Source organism: Lynx canadensis, chromosome A2, assembly GCF_007474595.2.
Source record: "Lynx canadensis isolate LIC74 chromosome A2, mLynCan4.pri.v2, whole genome shotgun sequence".
Lineage (NCBI taxonomy): Eukaryota > Metazoa > Chordata > Mammalia > Carnivora > Felidae > Lynx > Lynx canadensis.
Window position 1 is genome coordinate 9,545,900 of NC_044304.2, and position 24,804 is coordinate 9,570,703.

Below are 24,804 nucleotides of genomic sequence, written 5' to 3' on the forward strand. Positions count from 1 at the left end.
GAAGTGGGGTTAGCCCAAGCACCCACTTTAGAGGGGCGGGGGGAGACGATCTGTGTAGAAACTTCAGAACGATATTCTAGAAGTGTTGCCCAATGTGAGTAAACTGGGGCTGGGATTAACTTGTGGCCTGGGCGAGACTCTCCCTCTTCGGGCCCATGTGGGAAACGCCTTGTTTTCCAGGCATGGGGTGATCTGTCGCGGAGGCTGTGGGGACTAGTAGTGGGATCTGCAGTTAGGTATAGCAGGGGCTCCAGCCCTGCTTGGCAGTTAGGAGCTGTGTGGCCTGAGAGAAGTGCTCAGCGTCTCTGAACCCTGGCTTCTTCATGCTCCTCCTTTGTTCACTCTTGCGCCAAGTAGCTTGGGTGTCTGTTTTGTGCTGAGTGCTGGGCTGGGTCAGCGATGTGAAAATGTAGATGGGAGAGCGGCATTTCAGAGAGTGTGATGACTGCTGAATGGGAGAGTCTGGAGGAAGCACCTGGATCCGGATGGAGGGGTCCAGGAGGGCTTCCTGGGGGAAGTGACTTTTGAAAGTCTAATTCAGTTTGATGGAGTGCTGAGAAGTGTGGCCCAGGCATTGGAACTCGTTCAGGAACCCAGTGAAGTTAATGTATCTGGGACAGAATGTGTGTGCATGTATGGTGGAAGAGGTGTCAGAGACTTGGGGGAACAGCACAAAAGCCTTATAAATCTTGGACTTGGGTACTAGGGAGCCACGGAAGGGGCAAGACCAGGTCTGCATGTTAACAGTATGTTAGACCGTGGTAGACTGGACTGTCGGGACAGATTTCAGAGTGTTAGAAGGCAGGAAGGAGGCTGGTCCTCCAGGCAAAGGTGTCAAGGTAGCAAGGAGGGAGAGACCCAGCATCCAGGGAAACGTCAGGTTGTGTGTGGATCAGCTCAGGAGGGCAGCGGGGGCATAAGTTTATGAAAGCTTTGGCTGAAGCCTCCCTGAGGTCTAAACTGGCCCCACACTGCCTGGCTCACCCCATGGGTCACCCCATAGCGATCATCAAACGTGGATTCCATTTCTGCAGGTCTGGGTGGGGCCTGAGCACCTGCATTTCTAACGAGCTCCCAGCCAGGCAGGAAGGCCAGGGACCAGGCAGGCCGCAGGCTTGGTGTAGTTTGAGTTTACGTGGCAGCAGTTATTACAGATGCGAAAGGCCTCAGCTCCTGTGGGGTTTTAAAACAAATCGTTTTAGCAACTTTAATTGCTTTTGCGGAAGATGGCTAACAGAAGAGGCAGGTCTGACTGGGCCATGTTGTTGCCCATCTGGGTGCCCGATGTGGGTATGGCCTCTTCCATCAGAGTGTGAGCTCCTTGAGGGAAGTGACTGGGCGGGACCATCTCACCCTCACCCCCAGAAGCTGTGCAGGGAGCATTTGTCCAAAGAGATGAGTCCCTCCAGGAGAAGACCATATTCCCCAAGAGATGCAGTGAAGTCCAACTGGGAAATGGGGGAAGCCGAGGGTACATAGAAATGATGGCCTCAGAATTTGCTTTTTTTCCCTTCTTAAGTGGGAGGGAATAGGAAAACTCCCCAGGTTTGGAGGGTGGGGTGGAGCAGCCCTCACCGCAATACTGGCAGAAAGGCCAGCCTCCTGTATGTAACATTCTGGGTGTAACAAATGTGGAGTCCCAGAGCCCTGCAGCCGCAAGGGGGCAGCGCAGCCAGCCAGAGTGGGAGTTCCTGGGCTTTGTATCCAGCTCTGGGTCCCACCCTGGGCTGTCCTGATCTGGCGGTCACAGGGATGCTATTCCAGGAGAGGCCCCCAGGTGGCGCCAGAGCCCCGGCAGCCTTGAAGTTTGAACCAGGACTTTGAGAGCCTTGAATCATACCCTATTATCGTTTTTCTCCTTCCCTCCGCTTTTTAAAATCCAGGTTCCAAAGGTGCTGGGAAGTCTTCTGGACCTTCACCCTCTTCCTGCTGTCCCTCCACTTCTGCCTAGGAGACTGGTGCAGGGAGGATGGAGATGCTGCCTTCCCCTGGGTGTGGGGACCCAAGCTGGATGGAAGATGTATTTTGGGGAAGGTCCACTTTGCAAGGACCTGCCCCTGGGCCCTTCCCCCAGCCCGGAGGCCTGGCTAAGAGAGCAGGGCCTGGGAGCACAGCTGAAAGAGCCCCCCCCCCCCCCCATGAGGAAGGAGGTGGCCGTCGGTCACCCTGGCCCTCCCTCCCCAGCACTGGCCACCCATTCAGCACTCAATAAATGCTTATGAATGGATCAGCGTCAGAAGAGGCCAGGTCTTGGGACAAGGTAGTGTGAACAGCTCCAGAGGGGATGGGGCACCTCTTTTCTATTCTCACTGCATCTTTCAGCCCCCACATGTTACTCTGACCCCCACTTTCCCCAACTGTTATTTGGATTTTGGTTCATCCTGGAGCGCTGGGGTGAGCTTGCTTTATGCTGAGAAATGGGAGTGGGCACCACAGGGTGACAGCCCGGCACCTGAGCATGGCACTTGCTGCCCGGTTAGCACCCTGAAGCCATTTCTGTGATGTTTGGTATTTTCGAACTCCCTTCCAGCCATCTCTCACACACTGACATGCCAAATGGGCAGAATCCTCCACCCTGGAGGTGGGGGCTTGATAGGAGACTGTCCCTCCCCCTCCTCCCCAAATCATCCTGACCAAGGAGGCCCTCAGTGAATGTTTAGGTCATCACAGATGTCCTAGCAACCAAGGCCATGAAGTCACATGCCAGACCCTTCAGAACAGGGAAGGACTTCTTGAGGGGGTTGGCAAAGAATGGGAATATGTCCTGGGGGGTTGGGCCAGCCAAGGCCTTGGGCAGAAGGCATCATGGCTTTGGCTCTGCTTGGGCAGGGGAGGGAGATCCGTCCCTACAAGGTAATGTGATCCAGTTCTCCTGGGGCAAAGGCTGAGCTTGTTGGAATCCCCACTCCCTGTCTGCTCCCCTGGCCTCCAGAGGGCAGCAGGTGGCAAGTGTCTGTCTAAATTCTTCCCCCAAGCCAAGGGCTGGCCTGGGGTCTGGGGTTCCATCCCTAGCTCACACGGTCTCCCAGAGTTGGGTGGAAGCGGGATTTGGATTTTGCAGGTCCCCTCTGGCCCTTGGCTTTTGGACGTGGACCAGGACCCGAGGCCACCCAGGAGGAGGGCTGGGGATGGGAGACAGTCCTTGAGGACAGCCTGGTCCCTCTGCTTGGAGAGGGGAGGGAAGGAGGAGAAAGAAGACCCAGAGGAAGGCTCCTTAGCAGCCCCAAGAGTTTCAAACTGCGTTAGGGGACACAACATCCCAGCCACCCCCAGCTGCTTGTAAGTGCTCCTTGTATAGGCCAGAGCTGCTGGCACTTGAGATCCAGGGTACCAGGAGAAGGGGCATGTCCAGGCAGGTTCAAGGAAGAAGCTGCACATCCAGCCAGGAGAAGGGGGACCATGACCCACCTTGCTCTCCTCCAGCATGGGGTTTCCTGGGGTCTAAGAAGGCAGTAGGAGGGGATCTCTGCCTTGACTATAGGAAATGGGTGCAGGAGTCACAGGTCAAAGGACTAATGAAGTCTCCAGTCTGGTCAACCTTTTGGTGACCAATTTAATTGAAGCATCGTGTTCTGTAAAATGGGTTGGACAGCAGCACCTGCAGACACTAGCTGTGTTTGTATCAGTAACAATCCCCCAGGACTGCCTCCTTCCATTCTGGGGCCTAGAAGCAGCTTTTTCCTTGGGGGATGGGTAAGGCCATCTGAGCTCTCAAAGCGAACCTACCAACTCCGCAGTTGAGTGATCAACTATGATGTCTCAGTGGGCTTGTTGCCCCACAGATACGGGTGTGTGTGTGTGCTTGGATGTGTACACACACACGGACACACAGCCACCCACTCCTGGAGACTGACACACTTAGCATCTTGTGGGGACCCCTTGATTCACAGGGCCCGGCAGTGGCCCAACCAGCCTTCCTGGGGAGGATGAGAAGTAAAAGGAGAAAGAGGTGGTTAGGGAGGTTTGTGGGCAAAACATAAGGAACTGAAATGCCTCAAACCCCAAACAACAGGTCACAGATCCACACTAGGGAATCATTTATTAATGCTCTAACCAGAACAAATAAAATGGAAATCTGGAGAAAAACAAAGGTACCGCCAACAAAGGGAACCCTTTTCTCCTCCAGGAAAGAAACAAATTCTGAACCTCCCATAACCTGAGCTAAAGAACTGAAATTTGCAAATCCAGATAAACATCCGGGCAGCTCTAGGCCCTGCTCAGAGCAGCTGGCTTTCTGAGTGTTGGGGGCACAGTCAGCCTCCAGCCTCCTGCCTCTGGCCTTTGCTGCAGCCCCAGGGAGGAGCAGGTCCCCTCCCTTACCAACTCCCAAGGGAGGCTATTGACTGAGGCCTGGCCTCCTGTGTTTCCCATGGAAAGCTGACTTCTAGGTAGGCTGAGGGAAGGTTTCTGGGGCCCACTGGGGAAACGCTGGAGCATCTTCTAGGGTAAACCAGGGGGCACACATGGCCTGCAGGCTTTCCGGGGTCTGCTGAGGGATTGTTTCCAGCTGTTTGGCAGGAGTACCAGGCACTTCTGGGGGCCAGCGCAGAGGAAACACGCATAGGCACTGTGAGCTTGCACACAAGTGTGCGCACAGGGCGCTCCTGAGGTGGTCTGGAAGTAATCTACAAATCCCTCCAGGATCGCTCCCCTGGAGGGAGATTCCCAGCTCCCTTTGATGTGTAGGGTGCCGGCGCTTTCCCTGCTGGCCTTGCCTTCCTGTAGTTGAGGCGCCTGAAGGCCTCCAGGTCCCGGTGGGTGCTCATGATCAGCCGGCTGCAGGAAGTGCCAGCAGGAGCTGTGCTCCACCAGACGTCCGTGCGAGGACCCCACCTCTCATTTGGGCACAAGTGGCTGCTCACTCTCCCACACAAGCTCACACACCTACACACTCACGGATCATGGACACGCACACAGGCAGATGCTGGCACTGGGCCCTCCCCACCACCCTCCAAGGCCCTTCCCCTCTGCCACCCCTCCCACCCCACTCATCCACGGATCCCTGCCCAATGCTTACTTCAGGTTGGAGAGCTCAACGACAAGGCCACGCACGGTGTCTGTTGCGTCCTCCATCCTGGCAGCTTCGCAAGCTTTGATCCCTACACATGTCCTGGGGGGGAAGGGAGGGATGACATGTGTAGGGATCATGTGAAGGGAGGGATGTCCAGACCTCACTGGACAGCTCTGTCAAAGTCTGTTCTGGGGGCTTTTGCTGGGCCTGGAGCGGTCTTCTCTGGATGTTAACACCTTTTACAGATACGAAGCCACCACAGGCAGAGCCCTCATGGCCAACCTGGCTAGCTGTACCATGAGAAGCACACTCAGAATCCAGCCGCCTCCCCACCACCTTGGTCCTTGTCTGCACAGCTGCCACAGCCTCCCTGGCCCCCAGTTCCTGCCCCTACAGCCTGTCCCCCGTTCAGTGCTGGGGTGGGGTGGGCTGTGAAAATGGAAACCGGGTCGGGCCCAGTGCCCCTCCCTGCAGCCCTGCACCATCTGCCAGCACCTCCAGACCCCATCCCCTCATTCTCATTCCCTTCCCCCCCTGTTCCAGCCACACTGAATTCCTGGCTGTTCCCTGAGCACTTCTTAGGGCCCTGGAATGTTCTTTCCCAAATATCTCCTCCTGGTGGGGGGAGGGGGCCTTCCCTGATCACCACTGTAAATTTTTAACCCCTTCCTCACAGTGTTTTTCTCAACACTTCACCATCTGACTAATTTGCTGGTCTCTCACCCTCCCACCCCCACCAGATGGAAGTTTTGTGTTTTGTCCCACATGGCCTCCCCCATGCCCAGAGCAATTCCTGGAAGAGCTGGCACTGGATGGCATTAGTATCTATGGAAGGGTAGATGCACCACAGCACCCACTGTATCTAACACATGTGGCCTGCGGGTGTGGGCAGTGGGCTGCCCTCCTGGACTCGAGCCAACAGCTGTTTCTAAATCCTCCCACACCCCAGCTTAGCAGTGTCTGCCGGGCTGTCACTGTGGGAACTCCAGTTCTGCCCCACCCGCTTCGGTCACCCTGAGCTGGCTTGCCTTAGCCTCTGCACGTCCCACTCAGCCACAGGACACTGAACCAGACCCATGACCTGCCTGGGGCTTCCAGTCATCCATGTGGGTCATATCAGAGGCCACTGGAGATTCACAACATGAATCTCTCTCCTCTTTGCTCAAGCAATAGTAAGGCCACTTTGACTAAACTGCCACTGATCCCCTTGCAGTGTGTGTGTGTGTGTGTGTGTGTGTGTGTGTGTGTGTGGGGGGCAACAAGTGGTACAACAGGTACTATTTACAGATGTTATGCATGGGTAAGAGGTGGGAACGTGGCCACCTCTATCCTGAGGATGAGGGGGAGGAGGAGAAAAAGGAAGGAGACAAATTCTGCCAAGGGCTGTGTCTCTCACCCCTCCTCCACACTTGCCAGCCAGAAACAGAAACTTGGCCATGAATAATCGATAAGCTGCAGCCTCTGCAGAGAGGCCAGTTCAAGTACAAGGTAACAGGAGAGGACTGGCTCAGTGTTAGCGCCTGGCAGGGTGGGGAGAAAGGACACAAAGGGAGGTGATGGGACTGTGAAAGGCTCTGGGGTAGAGACAGAGGACCCCCCCAACGCGCGCGTGCGCGCACACACACACACACACACACTCCATGGCCTGCAGGAGGGAGAAAGTGGCCTGCCTTAGGGCACAGAGCCAAGTGAGGAGATGGGACCAGTCAGGGACCCTGGAGGTCCAGAAGGTGCCAGAGTGGGGACAGACCCCAAGGTCACATGGGCCAACGGTTCTCAGCCCTGTCTGGGTCCTCTTCCCCTCTAGAGATTTAGGGAAAGCTCTAGAACTTCTCTCCACAAAAAGTACATGGTACGTCACAACAACCCATGGACCTGGGGGCACCTTCCCAGGGGTTCTGGGAAGAGACTGTGGTTTGTCTGTAGATCGATGATCACGATTTTTCCACTCATGGGGATCAGGGGACACGCACAGTTTGAAAGATGGGGCTTGGCTCCCTTACTGAGGCCCATCCAGGGCAAGGCAGGCCTATGGTGAGGGAGAATGTGGGAAGCGCCAGTGCCAGGAAAGCAGTGATGTTTTCCCCTCCCAGGCACTTAGGGACAACCGGTACTGGGGCAAGGGTCCTGGGTCAGCCTCCCCCCATCATGTCTACCTCAGCTGGAAGTCAGTGAGGGGGCCTCCATCAGCATGTAGGCTTGTGCCAGGCCAACGAGAGTCCAGCCTGCTCCCCAGAGGAAACAACTGTGAAGAGAGAGCACACCTATGAATGACCTAGCTGTGAGCCCTGCACAGGGAAGGGTCATGCAGGGGACCTCTCGGTTCCTCTGGGCCATGTCAGGGACACGGAGGCAGAGAATCCTGCAGAACAGTGGTGTAGGAAAGGGACGGGATGCCGTAACAGCTAGACCCGGGGGCCGCCAGCCCCAGCTGCTCTCCCCACCTCCCCATTCCAAAAGAACAGACAGGGCAATGTGGGGCCTGACCTTGGTGTCCCCTGCTGGGCCTGTGCTTTCTGAAGGGCTGATCTGTGCTGGCAGTTGGCTCTGTCTCTGATGGCTGAGGTGTAGCACTGTCTCCTGCTCATCCTGCAGTATCTGGAAAGATACAGAGAAGACCCCCAGTAATGGTGACTGGGGCGAGGTGGGCATCTGGTGTTGAGGGGAAGAGGTCAGCCAGGTTTCATGTCAGGGAGAGATTTTGCAAATACATTTTAAGGGAAAATTTATAATTAATGGGGAGAAAGCCAGATAACCCTGAGAAGCTTAAGTTTCTAAATGTCAACGGTGGTTTAACTTTCATGGAAAATGTCAGGCTCAATCATGGAGGTGACATATGTCCCTCTGAAAAGAGGCAAAGAGGCTGGGGCAGAGTGGCCGGCCCAGGGCCTCTTCTGGGGGGACCAAAGTCCTAGAGTAAGACAGGACCCATTCCAAAAGACATCCTTTCAGAGCCGAGCCCCTCTCTCCTGACAGCAGTGGGGGATGGGATGAAGTGCTTGAGCTACAGCTTACAGCTGCAAATGTCCCTGAATCCCAAGGAACAGACGTGAAGAGCTGCTTGTAGCCCAGCGGCTCTCACCAGGGAGGATCACCCCTAGGCACTTCACGCTGGTCAGCACACTTTGGTACTGGGGAAGGTGCTACAGGCATGCTGTGGGTAGAGGTCAGGAGGGCCACTCAGCATCCTACAGTGCACAGGACAGCCCCACCACACAGAACTATCTGGGGCCAAATGCCAGCAGTGCCGAGTTGGGAAGCCCGTCCAGTTATCTCCCAGGCATCTGGTTGACTTTCATGTAAGTGACTCTGTGGCTTAAAATACAACTTGGCATCACATGTTCACTCAACTCACTGTGCTGTTCTTGGCCATGAGGAATATTCTCCCTCCTGACAGGTACTACTGCCTCCACCAGGGTTCTGTGAATGTTTGACACAGTGAGGGCAGTTCTCCTCCAGAATGTGCTGGAGGCCACCACTCTAGGACCCTAGAGGGACTTGGAATCAGCTTTTTTTAAGTGGCTTACGTGGCAGTGGCCTACAGAGGCCCCAGTGTCTCTGTGGGGAGTGTTACATCCTAAGGGAGCTACTATGAGAAGAAAACACCATAGTTTCCTGTGAGGAGACCTGGGTTTGAAACTGCTCTGTCATTGCTGTGTAACCTCTGGGACACCCCGAGTTGCCTCCTCTGAAGCAGTGCTCATGGCTGTGCCACCGTGAGGGACAGTGGGCAGGCCGCTGCTGCCACTCTCTCCATCTACCTGCACTCTATTCCCAAGTGTGCCTGTCCACGCAGCCTTCCTGCTGGGCCCCATCCAGAAGCTTTCCGTGGGAACCTGCCTGTGCCGGGGTCGCCCCAACTTGTTTGGGAACGCCCATTATCTAAACGAAACGTGCCCAGGCGTCAGCAGCCTTGTCAGGGCAGCGCTTCCGCCCCTGGGGGGCCTGTCAGGTCTGACCACCCCGGCTGTCTGCTGGGTCCCACCACTGCAGATTCCTTGGTGTTTTCAAAGCCCAAAGTCACTGGTGGCCGATCAGGAAGGGCTTGCTCTTTGCCTGCTGGATGCCACTAGATAGCCCAACTGCTCCTTTAGCCACTGCCCAGCAGCCAGAGACTGGGGGTAACTTAGACTGCTCTTCTTTCCAAGGGAGGGGTTTGTATTTTTCAAGGGATGGGGCTTCAATTATAAAATTTCAGCTGTGCCAGGAGCTGAACGCCCATCTATCCCAGGTACTTGTCTTCAAACGTTATGAGTGGACTGCACGGCGATTGGCTTTCCATGATCTTACTCATCTGGTGATTGAGAAATGGGTGGCACCTGGGGCCTGGTCTGAAGCTACCTTGCAGGTAAACATGGTGAAGGGCCAAAGATGACCCTTGGCCATCCCCTGGGAAGGCAGCACCTTGGAGACTCACATTTGCTCAACCCAGCCACATTCCCCTCTGTGGCTGGAACAGCTGGCTTTCTTCAGGTAGGCACCAGATGAAATACTAGGCTTGTGTTTCGGGGCCATATTGTATAAAAAAACTCTTTAAGTGCTGAAATGATACGGTACAAAATGTTTACTCTGGGAGAGGCAGGTGGGAACAGTACAACCACAAACCTCACAGGGGCAGGCACCACGCCTGATGTGCTGACTCCTGGAAGAGCAGGCTCTTGATAAGCATGTAACTGAACTAATTTTTTAAACATTTCAACATAACAGCCGAAGAAACAGAGGCCAATGTTTGTGAAGCAAGCTGGGTTCTGTGTTCCAGGACAGGCACAGCTGCAGAATCAGGCCAACCTGGGAACAGACCCAGCCTGCTTCACTCAGCTGCTTCACCTTGGGCAGGTGCCCAACCTCCTTCAGCCTCTTATCCACACCCAGTGTGTGGAAAGAGAACCACCTACCTTCCAGGGTGTGACCACAAAGCACTTAGCCCAGATTCAGGTGTGCCAGTGGTCAGGGATGTGGTGCCTCCCTGGGGGTGGGGCCGAAGCAAGGCTGCCACCTGCCCTAGACAGGTGGAATGCCAATGGCCGGTGTAGGCTCAGTAGCCAGGAAAGGTGATTTGGGGCAGCTCTCCCACTGCCTGTTGGGCAGGCAGATCCCTGAAGGAAAGAAAGTCCCTACGAATTCCAGCAGGAAAGCAAAATTCTTGTATATATTTGGAAAAAAAATTCATATCAGGACCCTGAAACGACCCTTAAGATGGGCAAAGGCTCTTTTCAGTTGCAGACTGAAGTCCTCTCCCCCATGCCCAGCTTTGACAACACTGGCTTTTTCAAAGGTACCCTCAAGGCTTCAGGCATCCTCTTTATATCCTTCAGAAACCTGCAGCCAGGGCCAGGCCCTGAAGCGTGGAGAGGGTGGGCACACCTGGGGGCTCCAGTCAAGGAATGGAGGACCTCCATCAACTCTGCCTGGGCTGACGGAATGCATGTGTGTCACTGCCGGGGGCTCTGCAGTTCCCACACAAACTCCTTACAGAAAGGCAGGACTGTCCTATCTGGAAAATCACTGACTCCATACATACTGAAGCTAAACCTCATTCGCCTAGACCCGTGTGCTGTATAAACAGATGACCACACACCCCAAATTCCCCACCGGTGGGTGGTTTGTGACAGGGCTCATGGCCACTTGACACCTATCTTGGGATGGTCTGGCTATCATGTGGGGAAACTCTTACCTGCTCAGGTGAGGCTGCAAGGTCAGGGACTTCTAGGGCATCCCGTATCTGGCTGTCTGGCAGGAAGTGAGGTTCCATGGCTGGAGACTCCCCCAAGAGAGCCTGGTCTGCAGAGCCAGGAGGGGGTTCAGACCAGCCTGTGGGATCTTCAGGGGCATCTGGGTGGTCGTGGCAGGCCCTGGTCTCCTGGGAAGGGCCACCCACTGCTTCTCTGTGCACTGGAGGAGCAAAGGCTCCAAGAGACAGATTGAACCAGTCAAGGTCTTCTTTAGGGCTCTGGCTCCTTAACTCAGTTGCTTTTTCACCTTCAGGCTGCAACAGCAAAGGCAGTGCACATATCCCCCCCAGTCCCTCTTCATCCAGGCCAGGCGCCCTTGTTTGATCAACAGGTGGGCCCACTTCTGAGGCTAGAAGACTGGAATCTCCAGCACCTACTATGGGCTCTTTTATCCTGCGATCCAGAGCCAGGGAGCCTAAAGGGCCCCCCAGGATGTTGCCAGGGGGCTTGTCTTCCCATCTTGCCTCCCTTCTGCCTCCTGTCTCCCCAGTGAGAAGTGTGCAGCTGAGCAGGACCCCACTGTGGCCTCCATCAGGGGCCTTCCCACTGGGAGAGGAAGGTGCCCTGGTGTTGGCCTGTTCATCTGGCTTGGCCACCTCTGGAGCCCTCCGTTCTGGCTCAGTGGGGTCTGTCCTCCTGTCTGTGATGACAACGGTCCCAAGGGAGGAATGACTTGGGCCACTACAGCTCTGTTCTGCTTCCCTGCTAGTCTTGCTGGGTATCTGCATGGGGTCAGAGAGGGCCTGGTCTGCAGATCCGGGCTCTGGGCCCTGAGTGGAGGAGGGACCCAGGACACGGTCTCCTTTTCCTCTGTGCCCCTCAGGCAGGTCAGCCTCTGCTCCCCCTTGGACACCTGCTTCCTGGAGGCTTCCTCGGTCTGGCTCCTTCTCTTCAGCATCACTGCTCAGCAGGAGCCCTTTCTGGCCATGATAGCCTAGAACCCAACATCCCTTCCTGCTTTCACCATCCGGTGTGTTGGTTCCTTGCTCCGACAGGTGGTCCTGGCTGGCCCTCTCTGAGGCCAAGGGTACCATCCCCCGTTCTGGAGAGACATTGGTGGAAGCCGAGGGCGGAGAATCCCCACTTCCAGGCACAGGTGTCATGGGGTTTTGGTCTCTGTGTTCAGCGTGAGTGCTGTCTACCTGGGTCTGGGCTCCCAGCTCCCTGGCCTCCCAGGAAGCAAGCCCTAGTGACTCCTCTTGCAGTCGGCTTCTGGCCTGTTGGCTACCGGGCCCTGGCGGTGTTTCCTATGGAGAGTAAAAGACTCAGCCTTGAGCCTTCAATAATCAACTAAAATTTTTTCTAGTTGTAACTATACCTGTACAAAGTCTCAGATGTTACACATGGTGCACCCAGTACCATTCAGTACCAGTGCTGGGCGTAGTTAGAGCCAGGGGCTGGAATGGGGACCAGAAGCAGAGGAATCCCTCTTTCCATCAGCTCCTTCTTCCCACCAACACTGGGCACATGGAGGCTCTTGGACAGATCAAGGATATAAAAATCAAGGGGCCTGTGGATTGTGTCAACGTCAACTGACCGGTGTTGGCAATGGATACTAGTTAGAAGATGTTACCACTGGAGGAAACTGGAGGAGAGCACACAAGGACCTCTCTGTACTGTTTTCTTTTCTTTTTTTTTTTTTATTTTTAAATGTTTTTATTTATTTTTGAAGGAGAGAGAGAGACAAAGCATGAGCAGGGGAGGAGCAGAGAGAGAGGAAGACATAGAATTCATAGCAGGCTCCAGGCTCTGAGCTGTCAGCACAGGGCCCGATGCGGGGCTCGAACCCAAGAACTGTGAGATCATAACCTGAGTCGAAGTCGGACGCTTACCTGACTGAGCCTCCCAGGCGCCCCTGTACTGTTTTTGTTTTCAGTTGTGGTCTAATACTCATTATATAAACTCACCATCTTAATCAGTAAGTATACAGTTTAGTGGCATAAAATACATGTACACTGTTGTGCAACCGTCACCACCTTCCATCTCCAAAACTCTTTTCATCTTCCCAAGCTGAAATTCTGTCCCCATTAATCCCTGTCTCCCAGCCCCGGGCATCCAAGCATCGAGCGTCTACTTTCTGCCTCCATGGATTTGACTTCTCTAGGGACCTCCTGTAAGTGGAATCCTATAGTATTTATCCTTTTGTGGCTGGGTTATTTCACTCAGCATAATATTGCCCAGTTTCATTTATGTTGTGGCCTTTATCAGAATGTTTTTGCTTTTTAAGGCTGAATAATATCCCATTGTATGGATATGCAACATTTTGTTTATTCATCTATCAGTGGACACTTGGGTCCATAGCATTTTTGCAATTTTTTATGAGCCTATAATTATTTCAACATAAAAACTTAAGGGACACCTGGGTGGCTCAGTCAGTTAAGCATCTGACTTTGGCTCAGGTTATGATCTTGTGGGTTCGTGAGTTCAAGCCCACATCAGGCTCTGTGCTGATAGCTCATAGCCTAGAGCCTGCTTCAGATTCTGTATCTCTTCTCTGTGCCCCTCCCCCACTTGCACTCTGTCTCTCTCTCTCTCTCTCTCTCTCTCAAAAATAAACAAACATTTAAAAAAAAAACTTAAAAGAGAGATGGGTTGCCTGGGTGGCTCAATCGGGTAAGCATCCAACTCTTGGGTTTTGGCTCAGGTCATGATCTCACGGTTGTGGGTTCAAGCCCTGCATCAGGCTCTATGCTGACAGCACAGAGCCTGCTTGGGATTCTTTCTCTCTCCTTCTCTCTCTGCCCCTCTCCCGCTCTCTCTCTCACAATAAACAAACACTAAAAAAAAAACTTAAAAGAGAGAGGGAGAAGCGAAATGTCCCTAACGGAGACAGAGATGACCAGAACAGGGTGGGAAAGAGGGTTCTGACTGGGACGTAGATAGATATTGTCCCCTAGGTAGATGGCAGCTCAATCCAGGCATTCAGACCTAAACCTGCAGAATCACTGCAGCCCTTGGATCTCCCCCAACTCGAGACACTGGTATCTGGAATCTCCCTCTGGTATCTCCTGGTGACATCCAATGTCACATGACCGACACCAGCTCCTGAGTATGCCCTCAGAGGCTCCCTGTTTCAACTACAGCAACTCCATCCTTCAAGCTATTCAGGCCCCAAACCCTGGAGTCGACCCATCACCTCCCTTCCTCTCACAACCATGCCATCAACTCTTTCAAACTGGACTACAAGTAATTACATCTGATAGGTAGGGACTGAGGTCTGTATCCAAGGGCACCCTATAGACAGCGATTGTCCCCCCCCTTCCCATGCTTCTTCCATACGGTTATCAGCACTGAGGGAGATGCCTCCTCCACAGTTACCTCCCTACATCAGTCAAGTCCAACCTTTCTAGGAGGGTGAGTGTTGCAAATATCAGAGCATTGAAGGTCATGGCCTGTCAGTCTGGCTTCAGTAAAGCCACTGGCAACCAGCCGCTGAGTTACACATAGCATTTCCTGCACATTTTCAGTCGACAGTGAAGCTAAGACCCCTTTTATTAGTTAGTTAATATTATTTTTTTAAAATAAGCTCTACACCAAACATGGAGCTTGAATTCACAACCCCAAGATCAGGAGTCTCATGCTCTACCAACTGAGCCAACCAGGCACCCGACCTCTCGTTTGTATGTACGTGTGCACGTATGTATTTATTTATTAAGTTTATTTGAGAGAGACAAACATCGCACGAGGCGGGGGAGGGACAGAGAGAGAGGGAGAATCACAAGTAGACTCTGCGCTGCCAGCACAGAGCCCAACATGGGACTAGAACTCACAAAGCCGCAAGATCATGACCTGAGCTGAAACCAAGAGTCAGACACTTAACTGACTGAGCCACCCAGGCACCCCCCGACCCCTCTTGTTTTTAAATTACACTTTTTGTGAGATCATTGTAGATTCATATGCAGTTGTAAAGAAATGGCAGAAAAAGATTCGTCACGCCCTTTACCCAGTTTCCCCCAGTGGTATCATCTTATATAACTTGAGTATAATATCACAGTCCAGATACCAACACTGATCAAGTCCACCGACCTTATTTGACTTTCCAGCTTGACTTACGCTTGTTTGTGTGTGTGTATGAAGTTCTACAAAGCTCTCTCAGTGGTGGAGGCTGTGCATCCACCACACAAATAAGATATGGGAAATCTCCAACACAGGGTCCCTCGTGCTGCCACGTGTAGCCACACTCACCTCCCCACCCCACCCTGGTCCAACTCCCTGCAAACACTAACCAACCCATCTCTATAAGTTTCTCATTTCAATAACATTATGTAAATGAAACCCTACGGTATATAACCTCTTGGGACTGGCTTTTCTCACTCCACATAACGCCCTAGAAATCCATCTAGATTGTTGCGTGTATCACTGGTTTGTTCCTCTTTCATTGCTGGGTTGTGCTCTATGGTGTGTTCAGCCCTTCGCCCATTAAAGGATATCGGGTGTTCTTCGCTGGGGATGATTACAAACGTGGCTGCTGGGAATGCCCATCCCTCACTTTTGTAGGGGTCCCTGTTGCCAGAGACATCATCACCCTGGGAGCTCATGGTAGAAAGGACAAGAAAGTACGCTGTAAGACCCATCCCCTACCCCCAACCACACAAAAGCTTCCAAGAAGTAAAGGGGTTCAGGGACAGAATGTGGATTGTCTTTCTGCATTTTTTTTTTCAACGTTTATTTATTTTTGGGACAGAGAGAGACAGAGCATGAACGGGGGAGGGGCAGAGAGAGAGGGAGACACAGAATCGGAAACAGGCTCCAGGCTCCGAGCCATCAGCCCAGAGCCCGACGCGGGGCTCGAACTCACGGACCGCGAGATCGTGACCTGGCTGAAGTCGGACGCTTAACCGACTGCGCCACCCAGGCACCCCTGTCTTTCTGCATTTTTACTACTATCATGCAACCTGGGGAAAAGGGCTGTGGCCTTGACCACTTGGGTGCAGGCACAGCTGTCCTGAGCACCTCACACAGGCGTGGCACACGCTCCACACACATCTGTAGCATCACGCACTGAAAAAGGCATGCAGACAGATGCAGGTCTAGCCAATGCCAAAGAAAACCAAGGTTGAACTCAGTAGCCAAGGCTGGTCCAAGCAGCTACTGGGTGTCTAACGGGCTCACCTGGCTGATTTTAGGGGTTCTACTCCTGAGGTCCTCTTCCCTCAACTCTGCTGGTCTTGTCACTGTCTTCCTGGACTTTGCAAACTGGGGGACAAACCTCCTGGCTGAATTCTGTGGACCAGATACAAGAACAAAGCAGCAATAAAGATAAGGGCGGAATGAAGTCTCAGAAAACAAACACCAAACCAGTTCCTTTCTTGCAGCTTCAAATGCAGTCCTTGCCCTCCACTCCATCCCCAGCACACAGTCTCACCAACCTGTCAGCCTGTTGATGCTGAATGGAGATAAGAACTCCAGCTTAAGGGAGGCAGCATTTGTAGTACATATATGAGGCCATAGAACAGGCTCACCTGGGAAAGAGGAAGGGGTGCTGGCTCCTTTTCTGGTTCCCCGAGGAGACTGGCGGGAGCTTGTGCTTCCTCAGCAGGGGAGCTGGGTGGAGAAAGGCAAAACAGAGGTGGTTCTGAAGTTCTGGAAAGCTGTCTGTGCGCGTGGTAAGACAAACAGAATGAATCCAAAGGCAAAGTAGTGCTCAGTCTCCTGCAAGGGAGGTCCTGGAGCACCTGCTTGCAGAGGGTGGGGTGGAGAAGGGGAGCTGCGCCTCGGGTGACATGTGGCTGCCAAGAAGGGTGCAGAGTCTCACACCCAGACTCCAAGCTTCCTGCTCTGGCAGCACTTTACCCTTAGAATCCCAGGAATTGGCTCCTGAAATCAGAATAGGATCTCACATTTGGAATGACACTCTAACCCCCAACTCTGCAAATTCCAGAGAAAGGAAGTTGCAGATGCAAAAGACTCAATGTCAGAAAAAACAGGTGTACTCATTAATTGCCAAAATGCAGAAGCAACTGAGATTGCATTTAGTGGGTGAATGGATAAATAAACCGTGGTGCATCCAGACAATGGAATATTATTCGGCATTAAAAGAAATGAGCTAGGGGCGCCTGGGTGGCGCAGTCGGTTGGGCGTCCGACTTCAGCCAGGTCACGATCTCGCGGTCCATGAGTTCGAGCCCCGCGTCAGGCTCTGGGCTGATGGCTCGGAGCCTGGAGCCTGTTTCCGATTCTGTGTCTCCCTCTCTCTCTGCCCCTCCCCCGTTCATGCTCTGTCTCTCTCTGTCCCAAAAATAAATAAAAACGTTGAAAAAAAAAAATTTAAAAAAAAATATAAAAGAAATGAGCTATCAAGCCATGGAACACAGAGAGGAAGCTTAAATGCGTGTTACTAAGTGAAATAAGTGACCTGAAAAAGCTACATATCGTATGATGGAAACGCTATGACATTCTGGAAAAGGCAAAACTACGAAGACAGTAAAAAGATCCGTGGGGCCAGAGTTGGAGAGAGGAGAGATGAACAGGTGGAGCGCAAAGAATTTTTAGGCAGTGAAAATACTGTGCATGAGATTATAATGGTAGATACATGTCATTCTATGTTTGCCCAAACCCACAGAACATACAACACAGAGTGACCTCTAAAGTAAACTGTGGATTGCAGGTGATTATTCTGTGTCGGTGCGGGTTCATCCTGGGTAACAAATGCACAGCTCTGGTGAGTGATCATGACAATGGGTAAGGCTACGCATGTGTGGGGCCAGGGGTCTATATGGGAACTCTCCATTACCTTCTTTCCAATTTTATTATAAACCCAAAGACCTTAAAAAATTAGGTCTTTTTTTTAATGTTTATTTATTTTTGAGAGAGAGAGAGAGAGAGAGAGAGAGCGCGCGCAAGGGAGAGGCAGAGAGAGAGAGGGAGACACAGAACCCAAAACAGGCTCCAGGCTCTGCAATGTCAGCACAGAGCCCGACACGGGGCTTGAACTCACAAACTGCGAGACCATGACCTGAGCCGAAGTCGGACACGTAACCAACTGAGCCACCCAGGCGCCCCCCCCAAATATTAGGTCTTTTTAAAAAGATTGTGAGACTTATGGTTATATCGAAATAAATGTGGATGTATGTGTTGTTAAAAAAAATCAAAATCTGGAACTAAACCTTCATGATTTCACCTTTACAAGTGGAACAGGAAAAAGCACGAAGATACAGTAACAGGTTTAAACCATGTCAGGAGGTTATGGAGACAGAATAAATCTAGATACTGACAGCAAGAGTTTGAAAAAAAAATTTTTTTTTAATTTTTAATGCTTATTTATTTTCGAGAGAGACAGAAACAAAGAGTGGGGGAGGGGCAGAGAGAGAGAGAGAGAGAGAGAGAGAGAGAGAGAGAGAGAGAGAGACAGAATCTGAAGCAGGCTCCAGGCTCTGAGCTGTCAGCACAGAGCCCAACATGGGGCTCAAACCCACGAACTGTGAGATCATGACCTAAGTTGAAGTTCGATGCTCAACCAACTGAGCCACCCAGGTGCCCCAAGAGTTTGAAAATTTTTAATTGGAGTGGATTATTTGGGTGGCTGCTAGGGTACTGGTAAAGATTTCATTTCTCAACATAAATGTGTTAAGCTTGTTGGCTTTGCTTTTTTCTGTTGTACTTCTATGCACATGGTATTTCTTAATTAAACATTCTGAAAACAAAAACAGAAAAAAGAGAGTGGGAACCCACTTCTGTAGGTTCTGAATATTCTTATGGACTAAGACAGTAGGGTGGGCAGTGCCTGGGACCCCATGAGCCCTGCTGGCCTCTCCAGGAGCGTGAAGCACAGTGACATCATGCTACCTGTCTGGGAGAACGGGTTAGCTGTGACATGCGGCCCCTCTTCATATCCCACACACCACAGGGCTGCCTTTAGTCTTAAGATTGCAATGACCTGCGACCACACAGCCCCCACCGCCAAAAACAGCTCTGTTGGTCAGACCATGTGCCGCAATTGTTTACTCAGAAAATTTGGTACACTGATCCATGATACTTTCTTTGAAGACTTCTGGTAGCAGGAATCCTCCTCTTAACTCCTGCTAACCCTTTCTACTTTGTTGTAGTTACATGTGGTTTAACCCCATGAATAGACTATGCTCCAGATCTTTCTTTTTCCCCCATTGTGCTTAATTACATATTCCTGAAAATAAAAATAAGGAAGCTGGGAAACCATGGTGGTTAGGAACACAGGAGCCAGACACAGCCAGACCCCAGCCTGCCCTGCACGAGCTCAGTAGCCTTGGGCAAGTAAGCCATTTGATTTCTTGAAATTTCGGAGTCCTCACCTGTGACACAGGGATAAAAACTTACCTCACATAGCCACGAGGATTAAACGAACAGACAGACGTAAACTGTTTATTATTAGCACACTGTCTGGCACATAATATTTGCCATCCCCTTTCATGGCTTATTAGTTCGCAGACCCACAACTCCATCGATCCTTTCTTGGTTAAGAAGGAATGTGGGATAAACATGGATTTGACCAGCAGAGGACAAGATGCATTCTATTACCAAGTGACCTTGAAACATTCAAGGTTTTCCTTGCCCGTGGTTAAAATATCAACCTTTCTCTCTGGAAAGGAGAGTCCTAGGAATGGCTTTGAGAAGCAACCTGAGGGGCCCTGAACCCGCAGAGGGAGGCGTGGCGTTGGATGGGTCATGGTTGTCCCCACGCTTTTGCATCCTGCCTACTGGACGGCTGTGCTGTGCCCACTGTTGGTGGGAAGGCTTGCTGGAATGTTCCAAGCCACCTACCTGGAGGCTGCCTGTACTGGTTCCTCTGTCCTCTGTTCGGCAGAGGGAACAGGTCCTGATCTGCCTTCTGACGCTTCAGGGAGACACAAACAGCCCCACTCAGAACTCTGGGGGGGCCTGCCAGAGTCTCCTAGCCTTGGGTTCTTTGGGAGTTTTGGAGGACGGATTCCTTCTCCACCTAGTTTAGAGAGAAAGGAAAATGAAGGGATGGGAGGTACAGGGAGCAGGCACTTCCACGGCTGACAACCAACATGGCAGGGCCACTGCCGCAACATGAACAAGCTTGTTCCAAGAGCAGGAAACCCTTGCTCTGACACTAGCCTGGAGAGAGAGATGGGATGGAGCCTTGTCTAGGAGCTTAGGTAGCCATGGGATTCAAAGGCTTTTTACCTAAGGACTGGTCATGACTGAGACCAAATCCTGATGTGGCCTGGCACCAAACTACATAAGACAACCTGGTCCAGCCACCTGTCTCTCTGGGAAAGTGGGGAGAGATGTGTACTGGCTTCCTTGAGTCTCAGCTCAAATATTCCTGCAGAGGGCCATCCCTGACTTCTCTATAGGGCACCCCCTATAGAGACCCATGGTCTGTTTCATTCACTTCACGGCTTTTTTTTTTTTTTTTTTTTTTTTTTTTGCCAGTATCTGATGTACTGGTTATTTTCTGTCTCCCTCAATACAACCTGCTCCATACAAAGAGGGGTCTATCTCACTCTCTACTGAGTCTCAAGTGCCTAGAAGATCATCTAGTATACCACTGGTGCTCAATAAATACTTGGTACATGATCAAATAAACACACGTGTAAAACAGAGATCACCACCAGGAAACACTGATAGGACTAGATTATGTACCACTCTAGTTTTCTGTGATGCCTGCAGAATATCCATCCTGGGAAAACTGGGACCTACAGTTATCGAGTGCTAGGGAGGTGACATCTCAGCTGCTCCTCGGCCCCTTGAATATCTGCAATACCTTCCCCATCACTGAAAGCAATTAAGAGCCTAACACCTATTTGCTGAATGAAGGAAACACCCTTACACGGAAACTGCCAGTAGTGGCTGACTTGTAATACCTCTCCAAACCTGGCCCCAACCTACTCATTTATTCAAAAAACAAATGATAAAGGTTGAACCTAGACAACTCCATGACAGACGCTATCCTGAGAAGTTGGGTATGTTATGATAAAACTTTGAGGCAGGATCCCACTGTTCTGCCCATCTTACAGATAAGAAAGCTGAGGCACCTGGAGGCCAAGGAATCTGGAATGGGATCCAGTCAGTCCAACTCCAGAGCCTGCATACTTAAGTGCACTTGAGCATTTATTGAGTACCTACTATGTACCGTGCCTCTGACCAGTGAGAACAAAAAGGCAAACCAGGTGGTCTTTCTGGAGTTCAGTCAGGTAGATCCTTTCCAACCTCAGCTAGAAGTAAACCCACTGAATGAGCCCCCCATCCCCCACATCTATCACGAGGGTCCTCGTTAGCATTCACTTGGCTGTTTGTGCTCCAGTAGACCACTGTGACTTTTCTGTAATTTTTTTGATTCTGTTATGGTTCACGTGTACCCTTTTAGAACTTTACCTTACTGCTGTGTATTTGAATTAGTGCTCCCGGCGAGAAGCAATTTTCTTTCTCCCCTGCCTAGACCCTGAGGGTCATGAGGGCAGGACCTGAGTCTGCAGCACCCTTTGATCTCATCCTTGCCCCGCCTGCCGGTGCACCCTGCTTAGGTGCCCGCGCCAGTGCTGTACTTAGACTAGCAAGGCTCCAACGAATGCTTCTCACACAAGCATATTCCCACCCTGTGGTCTGCCAAAAAAGGCAAAATCGAGCAGCTTTGTTTATTTGGTTTCTTACGATGCCCAAACACCAGCTCGCTTTACTCATCCAATGGACATGTGTACCAAATAAAAAACAAAAATATCAACAGAAGTGAAGAGCCTCCCATTTCCTTCCTGTGATCTATCCCCACAGGACTAATTTAAGAAAAACTAAGGCAGAACCTTATGTTCAACGCCAAAGGCCAAAGACGTTGGGAGGGAAGGGCTTCTTTCACCACCTGCCAGAATCCTCTTCCTGTCCCCACCCCTTCCAGGACACACAGAAACAGCTGTCCTGGGCCAGCCTGGGGTCCACCGAGCTAGGGAGGCCACTGCCAAGAGAGGCCCCAAATGACATGCTGTGGGTGGGCCTGGCTGTCCCCAGCTTCCGCCTCCAAGGTCAGTGAAATTCCTGTGTTTCCAAGCAGCCTGTTGCTCATTTCTACACAAAACATTTTCAGTCCGTTGCTAATTTTCGTCCCACATAGTTGGGGGGGTGGGGCGGGAAATGAGTGCTACTCCCTATGCTCATTAGCCAGTAAGTAATCATTTCTAAACTTCTACGAGGTTTAAGTTATCTTAGACAATGACAGGGAGGTGGTGCTATACCATGTAATGTTGGGTATTTTTCTTTTCAAGTGAAGAAACGTATATGTAGGTTGACAAGTAAAGAGGATGTGATATCCCATAAAGCAAAAAACAGATTATAGATCGATATGTGTGATGATTCTATTTTCCAGTGAAAACACTATATTAGCGTATATATAGGAAAGTTTGGAACAAGTAGTGTAGCGAGGTTCATTTCTTGGCTTCTTACGCAATATTATGATTGATCGTTGTCCTGTGGTTTTGTTGGACATTAACCTCGTGGGAAGCTGGAGGTAGGGTAGACAGAACCCTGAACTATTTTTGCAAGTTTTCTGTAAGACCAAAATTACTTTAGAATGAAGGTTTTTTTTGTTGTTGTTTTTTTGTTTTTTTTTTTTTAAGTCTGGGGGGAGAATCATAACAGCAGCATACACTTGTGTATACCTAGGGTCTATCCTCTGTGCTTTACAAATACTAATCCACATGTGAGCTCTAGGGCAGAGTTCTCCATCTCGGTACTGTTGACATTTGAGGCCAGATCATTCTGTGTTGTGGGGGGCTGTCCTGCGCATTCTAGGATTTTGAGCACATCCCAGGCCTCAACCCACTAAATGCCAGTCCCTGCCACCTTCCCCACATGTATCAGTTGTGAAAACCAAAAATGTCTGTAGACATTTCCAGTGTCTTCCGAGGAGCAAAAAATCCTCCCACCAGGTTGAGAATCATTGTTTGAATGGACAGGGTAGGTGCCTTTATTATCTTCTATTTACAGAAAGAGGAAACTGAGGCACAAAGTAAGTCATCTGCAATCACAGGGCAAGCATGAGAGCTGGGATGAACCCAGGTTTTTTTTTTTAACGTTTGTTTGTCTTGAGAGAGAAAGAGAAAGAGAGAGAGAGAGAGAGAGAGAGAGACAGAACGCGATCAGAGTAGGGGCAGAGGGAGAGGGGGAGAGAGAATCCCAAGCAGGCTCCATGCAAATCCCAGCACAGCGCCAAAATGTAGAGTTGGACACTCAACAGAATGAGCCACCCAGGCTGCCCTCAACCCAGGGTTTTGGTTCCAGAGTAAAACACTTAGCCACCAACCGATGACCCTGTAGTATATCAAAGACCTTGTAGTTGGGGGCACCCAGGCGGCTCAGTCGGTTGAGCGTCTGACTCTGGCTCAGGTCGTGATCTTGTGGTTCATGAGTTCGAGCCCCACGTCAGGCTCTGTGCTGACAGCTCGGAGCCTGGAGCCTGCTTCGGATTCTGTGTCTCCCTCTCTTTCTGCCCCTCCCCCGTTCATGCTCTGTCTCTCTCTGTCTCAAAAATAAATAAACTTAAAAAAAATTAAAAAGTTAAAAAAAAATAGACGTTAAAAAAAAAACAAAACATCGGGGCACCTGGGTGGCTCAGTCGGTTGAGCGTCCGACTTCAGCTCAGGTCACGATCTCACAATCCATGAGTTCGAGCCCCGCGTCGGGCTCTGGGTTGATGGCTCAGAGCCCGGAGCCTGTTTCCGATTCTGTGTCTCCCTCTCTCTCTGCCCCTCCCCCGTTCATGCTCTGTCTCTGTCTCAAAAATAAATAAATGTTAAAAAAAAAAAAAAAAAAAAAAGACCTTGTAGCTCTATTCACAGGTTGTCTCTGAGAGAGAGCGCACCCCTGCCCTAAGCTTGTGGGATCCCACCCGAGGGTGGAGGAAACTCCAGAAAGCTCTCACTTTTTTTTACCATATGCACTTTCCACAATTCATCCTTTTCTCACCAGCTCGTATGAAGTCACTCCCCCCGCCCAGGGGCTTGGCGGGGTCGTGTTAGCATTTCTACAACAAACAGGCCCACATCCTCCTGTAACCGGAAGCAGCAATAAAGACGTGTCAACTTGAGTGTCCAAATACCTGAAGTCCGAAGCTTTTTCCTCTTGGTCATTTTATCCCTCCTTTGAGAAATCTGAAAATGAGCACAATCCCATCGTTGTAAGCAGTCCTCGCCCCTGGGTACAGCCCCAGTGACCTTGGCTGAGGGCAGAAGCCACCCTCCCCGCACCTTGGCCCATCAGGCTGCCGGGATGCGGGGTGGGGGCAGGGGGTGGGGGGGACGGGAGCGGGGGGGGGGGTGGGGGGGAGGTCAAGCTGGGCCCCGAGGGAACATGGTTGGGGGGGAGTCACAGCCACCTCAGGCCACGGCCCGCCCGCCCGCCTGGGAAGCCCTGGGGACACGGCTCTAGTCCCCACGTCGGGACAGAACATGGGAAGCCCCGTCCCTCTCCGCTCTGGTCGGAGGCCCTTCCAGGGACACCCGAGGACCCTGGAAGGAGCCACCTGGGGCCCTTCAAAGGGTCAGGGAGCCCTGTGGGGGATGCCTGGGGCCGTCCAGACAAGTCGACACCGACCTGGGCCACAGAAGTTGTCAAGGTCCCTCTGTCCTTATCAGGAACTGGGTAGGTCTGCCTGGATCTGTCGGGGAACAACTCGGTTAAATTACTTGCATTAGAATTTTCTGAGAAAATGAAGGGCAAAACTTGGCCCTCACGGAGGCCGGGGGTCTGGCGCTGACTGTGGGGGGGGGAAAGGGCGGAGAAGGCCCGAAGCCCGAGCGCTGTGGGCCCGACTTCCGGGGGCCGGACCCACACTAACCCTACCCCAGCCACCTAAAAATATGGAATGTCCAGACCCGGGCCGCCAGGAGAGGCCAGAGCCTGCAGGTGGCCGCGCGACACCGCGAACCGCGCGGCGGACACCGCCCCTCACACCTGCGCGCGCGCTCCACCTCTTTCCCGCGCATTCACGGCACCGCCGTGCGCAGGCGCGATGGCAGCACCCGCACCCCCCGCACGCGCGCGCACGCCCCGCCTCTTTCCCGCGCGGCCCGCGGCCCGCCCACCGCCCGGCAGTGCGCACGCGTGCCCGCGCACTGCCTGCCGGGAGTTG

General features: G+C 52.0%; 1 protein-coding gene across 2 annotated transcripts; it reads right to left on the bottom strand.

Moving 5' to 3' along the window:
• Positions 1 to 19: 19 nt before the first annotated feature.
• On the bottom strand, positions 20 to 24,684 carry BRME1 (break repair meiotic recombinase recruitment factor 1). Of its 2 annotated transcripts, none has more exons than XM_030301894.2 (11): positions 24,627 to 24,684; positions 24,267 to 24,330; positions 23,773 to 23,824; positions 19,479 to 19,656; positions 16,206 to 16,287; positions 15,856 to 15,966; positions 10,686 to 11,990; positions 7,499 to 7,609; positions 7,168 to 7,256; positions 5,018 to 5,110; positions 20 to 1,173 (listed from the first exon to the last, which is right to left on the bottom strand). In XM_030301894.2, the coding sequence occupies exons 1-11, from the start codon at positions 24,656 to 24,658 to the stop codon at positions 1,167 to 1,169; spliced, it is 2,124 nt and encodes a 707-aa protein (XP_030157754.1). In that variant the 5' UTR covers positions 24,659 to 24,684; the 3' UTR covers positions 20 to 1,166. The 2 variants fall into 2 exon arrangements, with proteins under 2 accessions (XP_030157754.1, XP_030157747.1); XM_030301887.1 differs by lacking the exon at positions 20 to 1,173 and adding an exon at positions 4,021 to 4,776.
• Positions 24,685 to 24,804: the final 120 nt, after the last annotated feature.

Coding starts and splice junctions, on each gene's coding strand:
- BRME1 (XM_030301887.1), bottom strand. CDS start 24,658: ATGCGCGGGAAAGAGGTGGAGCGCGCGCGCAG. Junction 15,967..16,205: donor CACCCCTTCCTCTTTCCCAG/GTGAGCCTGTTC, acceptor TCTGGTCCACAG/AATTCAGCCAGGAGGTTTGT. Junction 4,777..5,017: donor GTTGAGCTCTCCAACCTGAA/GTAAGCATTGGG, acceptor CACTTCCTGCAG/CCGGCTGATCATGAGCACCC.